Source organism: Tachypleus tridentatus, chromosome 8 (assembly GCF_004210375.1).
Source record: "Tachypleus tridentatus isolate NWPU-2018 chromosome 8, ASM421037v1, whole genome shotgun sequence".
Taxonomy (NCBI): domain Eukaryota; kingdom Metazoa; phylum Arthropoda; class Merostomata; order Xiphosura; family Limulidae; genus Tachypleus; species Tachypleus tridentatus.
In genome coordinates, this window is record NC_134832.1 from 101388279 (window position 1) to 101401328 (window position 13050).

At 34.1% G+C, this 13050-nt stretch overlaps 1 protein-coding gene across 9 annotated transcripts; it reads right to left on the minus strand.

Moving 5' to 3' along the window:
- Window positions 1-326: 326 nt before the first annotated feature.
- Window positions 327-11740, minus strand: LOC143223072 (MDS1 and EVI1 complex locus protein EVI1-A-like). Of its 9 annotated transcripts, XM_076450494.1 has the most exons (5): window positions 11497-11722; window positions 11336-11374; window positions 6193-6265; window positions 3925-4066; window positions 327-2913 (listed from the first exon to the last, which is right to left on the minus strand). In XM_076450494.1, exons 4-5 carry the CDS (start codon window positions 3927-3929, stop codon window positions 630-632), a joined length of 2289 nt encoding a protein of 762 aa, XP_076306609.1. In that variant the 5' UTR covers window positions 3930-4066; window positions 6193-6265; window positions 11336-11374; window positions 11497-11722; the 3' UTR covers window positions 327-629. The 9 variants fall into 9 exon arrangements, with proteins under 9 accessions (XP_076306609.1, XP_076306606.1, XP_076306604.1 ...); XM_076450491.1 differs by lacking the exon at window positions 6193-6265; XM_076450489.1 differs by lacking the exons at window positions 6193-6265; window positions 11336-11374 and having other exon boundaries at window positions 11497-11740.
- Window positions 11741-13050: the final 1310 nt, after the last annotated feature.

A 13050-nucleotide genomic window follows, 5' to 3' on the forward strand; every position in this document is an offset into this window, starting at 1 on the left:
TATAAATTAAAAACAGGTTTTCAAACTTCCAAAATAAGACTAATAAAGTTATTGTAAAAGTTGGCACTTATAAGTTGATTATCAAATAAATGTTTTAAAGTGAAAAAAATTTGAATGACCTGAAAACATTAAGGTTAGATTCAAACATTTTAATTTTTTGCCGAATTAGAGAATGTAGTTTTGAAAACTAACAATTATTTTGCTATTTGAAGGCAAATTTTTATTTAAAAAACTTTAAGTTTTTCAAATGGTAACTGATCCTAACTATGTCAGAGAACTTTGAGCACATAATCATTGTTTGGATTAATTTAAAAAATGCAAAATTAGTCAATTTATGTTATTTATTGGAAGAATAACCAAACAAGATATCTTCTTTTACATTAACATAAATCAAAAACAAACAGTTCGTGATTACTTTGTCTCCTGTACATCAAATGCCTCAGAAATTAAGTAACTACAAATATCTAAAGATTTCTAAAGAACTGACAATACACAGAAAGGTTATCTGGTGAGAAACGTAACATATCAAGGTGATAATAATTATTTTTAAGTTATGTTATTTCATGACTAAACCTCACTATAACATGTAGGAGTATTGAAGATAAATTAGTGAAAAACAACTGTGTAAACTAAACCATCACCATACAGTTCTTTCCAGTCATTGTGTAAGGCACCTCTTTGTGGGTCTTCGTTGTGAATTCGACATCTTGGTTATTAAAATGTTTTTGGACACCATTTGTACCCTTCGGGACCACTGACCATGATACGTTGGGGAGAAAAGAACTGTTGACAAGACCGGTTTCGGATTGCGACACATTTTCTAGAGAAGATGTACCACTTTTCAGTTTAATATCATACTGAGGGCTCGGGGTGTTTGTTTCTATAACTGCAGTGCTTTCGTTTTCATGGAGGTCGTTGTAAGTATCCACGTCTTCGTTTTCTTCTTCAGAGTTTGTAGAGCAGGGAGATTCTGATGGATGGCCGCTTTCATCTTGTCTTCTTAATTCCACGTTGTTCACGGGAGTGCGTGTAATAGTCTGGGAATCTTCTGTCTCTACCATTTCTTCATCTTCCTCTAGCTCTTTAAAACAATCATCGAATAGCATTGACTCGTGTTTCTTCAAGTGTCGATCCAGGTTAGTCTGTTGACCAAAGCTGCGATCACACAGTGTACACTTGAACGGTTTCTCTTTGTTGTGGATGTTCCTAACGTGACGTTGAAGGTTGGAAGAAATACTAAAAGATCTCTCACAGTACTGACACTTATACGGCTGTTCTCCTGTATGTGTTCTAAGATGGCGAGTGAGATTGGCAGAGCGGGGAAATACCTTACCACAAAACTTACAACAATACCGTTCTTTCTGTTTTCTAGAGAGCAAAGGGTTCATTTCTTCCAAGATCCTTTTTCCTGGGGTAAAATAAGATGGAATATAGCTAAAAGGATTAAAAGCACTATTTGTGTAACCGGGATTGAAAAACGGGGCTCGGTAAGGAATGCCGACAGATGGACCTCCCAACAAACCTGAAAATTGAGGTATAGCGGTCGCTGCAGGTTTTATTTGGTAAGATGGACTGGTAACTTTTACTTCAATTCGAGTATTAGGCGATATAGAACCATTTGTTAATAATAAGGTTTGAACTTTATTTTTTGGCTCTTCTTGTTGTGCTTCTTTTTTTAAATCTATTACCTCATTTTCTGATTCACTCGTGTTGTTTTTAGAACCATCTCGAATATCTTTCTTTGGTATTACTCTTAGATCAAGCGGTTCATCGATCGCTTTTATCTTTTCTTTTTTGTCGCTATCATTCTTAGAAATAGAAGACTTGCTCAAATCATAAGGCAAGTTACAAGGCTCTGATGCATGTTCTTCCAATATCAGTTTGTTGCTCTTTGGAAAGTGAAATTGACTAGGAATGTTCAAATGATTGTCTTCTTGAGATCCTTTAAGAAAAGCAGTTGATTCACAAAGTTTTTCGATTTTCGGGTAAGATGTCCAGGGAGATTTCTTTTCACCAGAGTGGTTTTCGAATTCTTCCTCCTCATCTTCTTCGTTTTTGGACATAAGAAGATGTTCTTTATCTGATTTCTGATCTTCTGATATTTTGGTGTCTTTGCCTCCAGAAGAAGACCCATGTTGAGTTAATACAGACTCTTCTACAGAAACACTGTTATATGCTCGAAGTTGGTTGAGATGAAAAGTGTTTAATGCTGTTGACAACTGGTTACTAGACAACAGGGGATGAAAGGGTGACATTGATGCCATAGGAAACATAGGGTAACCCATAATTGGTGACGGATAACTTGGAAACCACGGTTTGGGGTGGAATGGCAGTGATGCAGGTGTTAGGTTTGAAGTATTTGACATTTCTGAATTTTGAAGATAATTGGGCTGTTCGGACATGACACTGTTACCATTTTGTAAGCTGTTCCCTTCACAAAATCTTTTATGTTTAGACAAAGAAGAAGCCGTCGAGAATCTCTGACCACATCGATGACACTTTACTTGCATCCGACAGTTGGCATGCATCCTCTTGTGTCGACACAAATTAGAAAATTGTGTGTATGCTTTTAAACAGACTTCACACCGAAAAGGCTTTACACTGCTGTGGATATGCATATGTTGTTTTAGGCCACTAGATGTCGCAAATGTCTTCCCACAATCTGGACAAGCGTGAGAACGTGCTCCAATATGTTGAGAACGGATATGGCGTTGCAAATTGCTGGGATCTGTAAACACTTTAGTGCAGTTTTCGCACATATAGTTACGAGAATCGTCGTGTGCCCCCTGGTGGCGTATTAAATTACTTTTCCAATGAAAAATTTTTGGACACTGGTCACACTTGTATTCCTTTTCGTGGTAGTCAGCGTCTTCTGGATTAGTTCGTGATGTTGTACTCAATTGATCAGTTAACCTACATAAAGGAAGAATCAACATTTTCTTAAAATTATTGAGATCTTTAAATGAGTCAACTTGGATAAATCCTAAGTATTGATCAGTACTTGAAGTACTTAAAAGGTAGAAGTTTTAAGAATTATAGTCAACATTTAAATAATATACAATCATTTCATATATCCTATACACAAGTCAGTGACTTATCTAAACTATTAATGTTCTAAAAATGTCATAAACATTATTCAAACACATAACTAGGTTTACTGTTATATATTTGCTATTCTTACAATTATAAACTATATCAGAAGTAGGTGTATGGCTATGCTCTGAAATGTTGTTATAGTAAATCGGACGGAAAACAGCAAGTAAAATAAACACTGCTTAAGGCTTGCTTATGTAAAACCTACCGACTGTTGAAAGTTGGGAACTGATCAGCCAGAGACCTGGATTGACAGTGTTTTTAACATTACATCAGAAACTGTTTTGACCAGTATATATTTTTATTTTTCTTCTCGTGACGCAAATAAATACTTATTAAGAGAATGTTATGTTAATAAAAAGAAATATTAGACCAATTACTACAAAACTTTATGACTGGAGAGACAAACTTTGAAAGCGCCATTTAGGATAAACAAAAAAGATAAGAATCATGTATCAATTAGTTACTATTCTACATAAAATGTTAAAATAAATATGAATTTAAATTTGTTCTTTGAGGTATATTCAAAAACATCCATAAACGCAACGTTTTCTTTCGATTTTATTTCAAAACAAATTAACTCTACTCTTTAATGATAAATATCTGATAATTAAAAGGTTATAGCTACAACCAAAGTGTTCACGTATCTCGTATTGTAAAAAGCGAATAATTCACTAATTAATTTCAAAATGTGAATCTATACTCTTGAAAACTAAAGTTATCGACACCATACTACGAACTATAAAATACGTAACCAGTTCAGATAACACTTATAAAATAACTACTTAAATGTTTTTAGAAAAGGAATATTTCGTAACTTATATACCATACCTCATGCTATGCTGGATGTGGTTGAGTGCTTTGAATCTCAGATGCACTTCTTGTTTGTTTATTTCGCCCTCTACTTGGGCCCCTTCGCATAAAGAGACAGTTGAAGTTCCGGTCTTGTTGTCAGAAGTTGGAAAGATCGTTTCTATTAAAAATAAACGACTTAGGTTCAATACAAAAAATTCTTCAATCAATAAAAATCAAAGTTGTATATTACAGAAAAGCCATAAGATGTAAACTGGTTTAAATATAAAATAGTTAAACACTGGTTTCCAGTGAGACTAACGACAATACCATGCTTGTGTTTCTATACGCTGACGTGTAAAAATCAAGATTCGTCATGAGGTTACCCCAGCTACATAATTTTTGTAAAGATTAAACTTCTCCAACCAGACAGATGCCTTTTTTGCTAGTGATACTATCTGTGGGACGAGTCTGATTACATCACTAATGAAACGGGCATCCTGTTGTGTCTTCTTCACTCCAAGCACTTTTTACATTGCCCAAAATATATCTAATTTCACCATTCGGTGAACGTTCAGATCAAAAGAAACTTAGAGAATAGCGGAAATTAATATTTCGCAGTTCATTGATGCAAAAAACGCACTACGCAGTTAAAGCTGAGGAAGCGTTATATGAGTGACGGGACAAATTCCACTATTCAGTCAAACTTTGCGTATTGCTATTCCAAGCTGAAAGTTAAGGAAGAAGTCTCGAACACTATGCATCAAAAGTGTGATTAACCATAAGTAGCAGTATTTCTTATAGCTACACAATAAATTACTAGTACATCCAACATCCTAAGAAGTTCAATACCACCAAGGCAAGAATTTCCTATAAACACAATAATAAACATTATCAACAAAGTAATGCTTCTCGTGGTATTTCGTACTTACGTAATAATAATAATAATAACATAATTTGTAAAAAAAACATCAATGTCGTATGATATTTTACGTCACGAAAACGACTTGTTTGTTGTTTGTTTGTTTTTTGAAAAATAACACAAAGTTACACAATGGGTTATCTATGCTCTACCCACAACGGGTATCGAAACCCGTTTTTTAGCGTTGTAAATCCACAGACATACCGCTGAGCCACTGGGGGGCAAAACGACTTGTCATTAACATTGTAGGAATTTATAGACTGCCTATTGGCCCTTTATACTTAACTATTTACTAAAGAAAACAATAACAAACGATTATCTACAATTACAACTACGAACCAGCTGATCTATGTCAAACAATGTCTGCCTTTGTGATATTTAACATAAAATAACTATTTTTTTCCGATCCTGACTATACCAATATAAAGCTAATGACGTTAAGTTCTGTTTAATACAACAGTTACTGACACGCTGCAGGATAGTTACTGTTCAATATAAATCTATCACCGTGAAGCCACCAATTCTCAATGAATCGTTCTAGACTTAACTGTATGTAACTTCCTCGACGAAGGCAGTAGGGTGGTAAACAGAGGAAACACACTATTTCCTTTGTTATCATAAACCAGAGACGCCTTGCTAAAGGTGGGAGTCTATAGCGGAAACTGATGGATACAAACCGGAAGTGACGGCTTAAATAAGAAGCTACAATAACTACAATAACACGTCACTTCCGATGTCAAGCACGTGAATAACAGCATATCTCGCGGGGTGATGCAGGTTCACTCCAGCTCTTTCCCGACTACTTATTAACAACTTATCATATAATGCTTCCGATTCCGCACTGCCTATAGCGAGATCTCATTATTTTAAGGAAGTGTAATTATTCTCGATAACATCCAACTTTTGGTGGATATCCTTAAAAATTAATTAGGGTTCGAGTTAAAGGTCACTATTCAAGTTCTGACCACAGTTATCAGGGAAAGACATGTAACTGGTTTCATAGCAAATATGGCACAGTTGTAATGTGTGCTCGTGCAAACGTTCATCCTTACGTGAGTATATTGACACGATCAATATAAATGTGCAAATATCTCTTACAAATAAGCTACATACTTATACAAATGTACGTTTGCAGAAAGTTCGATTTATTTTCTTTATTTAATAAGCACAAGGATTTTATTGGTTTATTCTCAAATTTCTTGGAATCTTTTCTCCGGTAGGGTGATGACGATTGTTTGAAGTTCACGTTGTAAGTAAACATTTGTTTATTCGAGAAATTTATATATATATTTTAATTTCTATTAATTTCACAACTCACATTAACCTAAGATATATCTAACATCATTTCCTGATCCGTATTTTGCTAACATGTAAATCAGACTAACCTGAATTATATCCAGTCTACTTTTTCCGATCTGTGTCGTGTCTACATTCAACTCATAATCTGGTTTCTTATACCTACAAAGTCAACGTCTTTTGATCCTTGTGATATCTGTATCTAACTTAAGCAGATCTAGTTTATATTAAAATATTCAATTTTTTTTTACTCTCGTTAAGCCTACATTTTAGCCACTTAAGCGCATGTTATACCTAAAAGCGATTCTTTTTTATCCTTATCATTCTTAATTAGCATTATGTCAAATAAATACGCATAAATTAATCCACGTTAAGAGAACAAAATAGACTAATATTATCTCGCTTCATGCCATTCACTCTTACTTGTCTGCGTTTGACAGAAGAACGTTAATTCATACGAATACTGACTGCCCCAGGTTGTTTTTAAAATAAATTTTCACTTATCTTAATCTGGTTTATTTAAGTTTGAAATAAAGTGATAAAGAAGCTTAACTGACATACACATATAAATACGATTGGAAATCTACGTTTATATGTAAACTAAATGTGATATGTTTTGAAAAGGAATGAAATATATGATGTAACTAGATGTATTCTCAACATGTCAGATGGTCAGTATTATTTCTTATTTTTATGAATAATGTTACACGTATCTAAATAGTTCAAGGCAGTGTACATGTTCACTTTCTGGTGTTGTAAAATACAGTCATTGTGAATAACTGAAATAAAGGTTATTTTTATCTATCAATAAAATCATTCACATCCTTTGTCTGCACTCACTCTATACGACAACAACAATTAACAAATAGTAAAATTCATGTGTTACCCTCAACATTCGTTGCGGTGCCTTCAATAATATATCATCTGTGATTAAATAGTAAGGTTCATCTGTTTAACAACAGTACCAGGCTCACTGTGGAGTCAACATATTGCGGTTTTTCTACAGTATCCCCCTCTTCAATAATAGCAAAGTTCATGCGCTACAAACCAACTCAATTCACTAAAAAACTAACGCATTATGGTGCCTTCAAAAATATCTCTCAGGGATTATAACATTATGTCCTTTGCCAACAAGTAGTGAGATTCGTGTATTACCAATAACACCATGTACAGTGGAGAGCTAACACATTACGGTACTTCAAAAGTATTCTCACTGCCAACAAATGATAATTATTAATTTACTGTGCGTTTTAGCATATAAGAAACGAGGTATTCTGTATTCAAATAGTGTATGGCTCATTTGTCATTTTGTCACGTATTTATAAACCATGACACGTTGCGTTACATCGCCGTATGAAAATGACATCACTCACTAATTTACTTTCTGTAACTCCATAAAAACTTGCTACATCACATTTTATAATGAGTTACAGGTAGGTGATTCTCACTAATTTACTTTCTGTAACTCCATAAATACTTGCTATATCACAGTTTATAATGAGTTACAGGTAGGTGATATTTTACATTTTAACCGCTTGACGTTATTACAGTTAATGATATATAAAAAGAACAACGTTATGTTGTTATTTTTATATATCAAATATATCTATTAAATATAATTAGAAATACTTATTTTTCTGTCACTGATCATCATTGAATGTTTTTATGCTAGATACAGATGGCGAGGTATATGTTACCTTGTTCTGTCTTTAAACTCAGAAGTTCTGATTAATAATGTACGATGATATATATTTTGCTGTCTGTTTCTTAAATTTCACGCAAAGCTACACGAGAGCTATCTGCGCTAGCCGTCCCTAATTTAGTAGTGTTGGACTAGAGAGAAGGCAGCTAGACATCAGGCTACTCTTTTATCAAAGAATAGTGGGATTGACCGTCACATTATAACCCCCAACGGCTGAAAGGATGATCATTTTTGGTGTGAGGGGAATTCGAACCTGCGACCCTCAGATTACGAATCGAGCGCCCTAACTACCTGGAAATGCCGGACGGTAAAGATTAATGTATAATAGTATGTCAATCACACACTATATCTACTGTATTCAATGCTAACAAAATATTTCGTGCAATACCAGGGATCCTAAGGCCAGCGTGAAAGACAGGTCGTGTGGTAGAAACCTCTTTCAATTTTCGTAAAGTTATGCAACATATTTTATTCAAGCGCAGTATATTGCTTATTGGAGAACATACATAACACAGTACTCAAAAGTTTAAAACGTCAGTAATTAAAAACAGTAAAAGCAATGTCTCACATTGTATTCCCTGAACAAAACTATTTAGTCAAAAGTTCTGAAGCTTTTTGGAAGGAATACAGAAAAGTAAAAGGTTGGTAACTTGTAGTACTGTTTTATTACTTTATTCAAACACCAATTCAAATTATCTTCAAATTTTTAAAAGTTCTTTAATCTTAGCCTATGCTTCCTAAAAATAGAGCAGTTGATGTGGATTTGAAAGTTAGTAGATTTAATCCATTGCTTCTCAGTTTTTATCAGCGTATTTTTAACAGACATGAAAAAATGGCAAAATTCAATGTACAACAGTCGTTTAGTTTCACAATTATCTGTTATCATTATTACAACAAAATCAATAAAAAATGTTGACGTTAGAGTCCACGTAAGTCGTGGTTTTTGACATCAGAAACTACAGTTCTGTATGCTATGTGTTCAAGTTAGTTATAACCAAAATTACACATTACCTGCTTAGGTCTAGATAAAAAGCCATGCATTCGTAAACACGAATTAATTTAGCAAATATAGAGTTATGTAACGGGACGTGCGTGGCGTAGTGGTTAGCGTACCTAGAATCAAGGTTCAAGCTCACAATAAGATGCAAAATAAACTCCTCACTTCCAGCAGTGAATGCATTTTAAAAGTAACAGTCAGTCTCACTATTTGATTAAGAGTAGCTCTGTAAGCAACAGGTGGTGCTAATTAGTGGCCTTCCTTTTGGTCGGAAGGTGCAAGATGGCCTTTTGATAAAACTCCAGATTTCGGTACCTCAAAATAGTCCTTGCACATTAAGTTGTGTGTGCGTAATAAGAATGACAGTGAACCTTTAAATGTGGGTTATGGGTTGTAGGATACTCTTTGTTGGGTGTCTTCTATCTGGTCATTAGTTTGAAAGTGGGGACTGAGGCAAGTTGCCTTATATAAATACAAAATTTCCTCCTGTGACCAGTTCTCATTTACGGACGAGCTTGCTCGAGTCTTATAGTCTTTCTCTTAATCACGTATTGCATAAGATATTGTTGACATTGAAAATGTCAAGTGCTATTAATCCTTTATAGGTTGATAATGGTTTGGATTTAATCGTTTTGATTTTATAAAACATTCTCGAAGTAATTTTCTAGCAAATGACTCGTTTGGATTATACAGAATGTTATGGTAACTATGAGTAAATCAGTTGTGATTTGCCGTAAATAACCTGTAATATGTCGAATTATATTTTTGTACATCTGTAGCAAATTCCGTGTTAAGCCTTTCGGTTTAATTTATTCACTAAGAATCTGCAACAAGTTACTTATCAAAATTTTAGAGTAAATTAGGTTTGAAAACTAAAAGTAAATTACTTTTCAACGTAGGCTAAACACATATTTTCCGTTTCTTATTTTTTCATTTGCCATTTTTACCTTATAAATGGCACGTTATAACTCGATTTCGCGACAAGAATTATCGCTAGACAGACACACAACTTAGCAAGCACTTGAAAGACCAAGTTTTTCGGCAGCTGCATTGAGACTAGAGAGTCATGTCTGTCACTCCTCCTTCTGAGCCACATTTCACGTCCGACTCAATTTTCACCACGTGATGGAATTCCTCAATGTATGATTAATTGCATTTAGTGTTAGCTAAAAGTTACATGTGATGTATCGTTAGGATTACTCAGTTAGCTTTGAGCTTATAAAACTGACTTACTAAGGAAACATATAGGATTAAAAAAAAAACTGATGAAAAAATCAGAAACCTGATAAGCCGAGCGCTTTCCAAAAGCTCTCGGACTATCAACGCGGTATTTGATACTATACTCCATGTTTGCCGCTATATTACACCGGTTGAATAAACCTAATAATTATCAGCTACATCAGCAGCAGTAAGGACAGGACCATTAGTCTCGACACATGTTGTAAACAGAGTTTCATGAAAACAAAAACCACTATTTAACTAAAGACATAAACATCGTACATGTTTCCATACTTCACGTCATAATTAACATGAATGCTATGATAAACTGATGAACATGAAAACTATAATCCAGGTTTTACTTTCGTGTAACAAAGTTTACGTACATACCTGGTGTTTGTAATGCTGGATTTTCTTCCTATATCACTGTGCGTGTAAACGTTTCTAAATGTTGTCAAGTTGAATCAGGCAGGTAATAACCCAAATTATAAATTATGTTTTCCCATGAGATAACACTAACATTGGTTTAAAACTATAATATTAATTTATTCTTCATAAAATGGCCAATTTTAGAAAATCAAAGATATCCCACTGTTTAAAATCGTTACTAAACATTTTTTGGCTTTTACCGTAACCTCACTTGCTAGGTTTGCTCACAAACCTATGCTGTTTATTAATATGTTTATATCGTTGAATCTAATTACATGGTTAAAAACACATTAACACTCGCATTGATAAATAAGAAATACAAAACATAATGTAAGTAATATAAAATAAACTTGCAAATCATTTTCTAAATAACAATTAGTTTCTTGTCACGTATGTAAGTATTTGGAAATATATAGGTTTTATTTCGCCAGTGCTGATAACGAAATATTGGATAAAACACCATACAATACGACTTCGCTTATTGAAAGAGTGTGTGTAGATGTCTTGTCAGAAATGATAAGTTAGTCTGAATACGTGAAGTCCATAAATATGAAGTTACTTCCTGCTTTCTCGAGGCTTACAGTTATTTACAAGAGCAAGTAAAAGGAGTAAAACCTCTATAAATACAAACTTAAGCTAAAAAATAATTATGAGCTACTTTTAGATGTGTATTTAAGTAATTCTCTCTAAGTTTAGAGTATGCGAAAACATTGGTTTAATACTGTCAGAGAAAAGAAGAAAAGTTCTTGTTGTTGTTTTGAATGAAGTACAAAGCTACACAAGGGGCTATCTTTGCTTTGCCCACCACGGGGATCGAAACCCGGTTTTTAGCGGGTAAATAAAACCATATTGTGAACTAGGACTATGTTAAATAAAACAGTCTTACCTTGTCAATAATTTTCAAACCAACTCCAGGAATACTAGTCTGAAAGAAATTTTGGATTCAAATTTTTTGAAACAAATGAGAATGTTACGAAAATTATATTGTTGTTACCATTATTACTACTGTAGTTTCTAGTACCAGTACAATATTTATATTTTGCTTACCAATTCCGTTGAGGCCCTTTCTCATACCGAATATCAATGTACTATGTCTGTTCGTTGTAACAATGATAGGCTGATACCTGAAGATTTCAAACCATATAAGCGTTCATTATATTGAAAAAACAACAACCCGACAGGGTGCAGCACCGTTTATCAAACTAGCGTGATGAGCACGTGCATGTGATCTCGGCAAGCGCGTGCACGAAGTCTTGGAAAGAAGTCGTGCGTGTGCGCGTTAGGGTGCGATATAGACGTCTCCCTTCAGACTTTTTGATTAGAGGTGGAGCTTACGCGTCACATGACCAAAAGCTTATGATTCTGATTGGTTACTCTAATTTATCAAGAAAGCCACCTGTGGTTGCTTTCTGTCCAGAAGAGGAACTTCGTTTCAGAGGCTTATCTGGGTGGCTGTTCAATGCTTTGAAAATAAGTTTTTGTTCAGAGATTGGCTCATCTGTGCGACTGTATGATGCTCTGGAGGGGTGATTTTTAATAACATTGGCTTATTAACTGTCGGAGCTACATCGCCTAAGCAGAAACAAGTTTTTAGCTGATAACCTAAGTTATATATTGTACGATTTCATTTCTCAAAAATTTTCTTTCCTTGAGACTAGTTTCGAATCGCTGAGTTCTCAGAAGACAAATATATATATATATATAATTTAATTCGTTGTTGAAATTCAAAATAAAACATTAATTGCAAAATGCAAATCACTTTTATGATATTTAAAAAATTAAACTGTAATTCTGAAGGCTTACAACACTAAAAAAGACAGTTTCAATATCAGTGGCGGGCACAACAGAGTAAGTCCATTGCGTGGTTTTATGCTTAATAACAAACAATTTGAACTCAAATAGTCGAATAAATGTCTTAAAGAACGTTACTGTTGACAAATTGGCATTTTCAGTCTTAGAATTTGTACTACCAGATGCTATTGCATAGAGTGTATTAAGTCCCGAGTATTTTTTTACATTAAAAATTATCAGATAAATAACGTGAAACTGATTGGTTGAGAAACTGACTTGGGTGACATAAGTAATATGTTGTTTTTCTTTCTGTTATCTGAGTTTGCTCAAAAAAGTTTCATAACAAGAGGATGTTTTCATACAAAATTATTATTCAAGATGAGAGGGTGTGACCTACTGTTAGCGTGCTTGAACTGTGAATTCGAGAGTCAATGATTCGCTTTGCTTTCCGAAGTTTGAGGTAATGAGTTCGCTATAAGAGGAACAATTGAGTCTCACTATTCGGTCAGACAACTGTAGCTTGAGAGTTGGTGGTTACTGCTGTTGAATAGCTAACTTCCTTCTATTCTATCACCTCAAAAATGGAGGATAAATATCAGAAGGTACCTTTCAGTATAACTCTGAGAGAAAAAAAAAAAACAAATAGTTGCTAAATTTACATGGATCAGCAGATGCATGTGGTACACCATACAAAACCTATTGTTACTAAAAAAATCCCTTCCGTATGGATCTAAAACAAGCATGATAACCTGTCAGCAGATGCATGTGGTACACCATACAAAACCTATTGTTACTTAAAAAAAAACTTCT

Excerpts from the sequence above, each read along its gene's own strand:
- LOC143223072 (XM_076450488.1), bottom strand. The coding sequence starts at position 5,426 with ATGATAACAAAGGAAATAGTGTGTTTCCTCTGTTTACCACCCTACTGC. Across the intron at positions 4,067-5,293 it reads TGATAGATTTATATTGAACA|AAACGATCTTTCCAACTTCT; the intron begins GTAACTATCCTG and ends TATTTTTAATAG. Across the intron at positions 2,914-3,924 it reads CACATCCAGCATAGCATGAG|GTTAACTGATCAATTGAGTA; the intron begins GTATGGTATATA and ends TCCTTTATGTAG.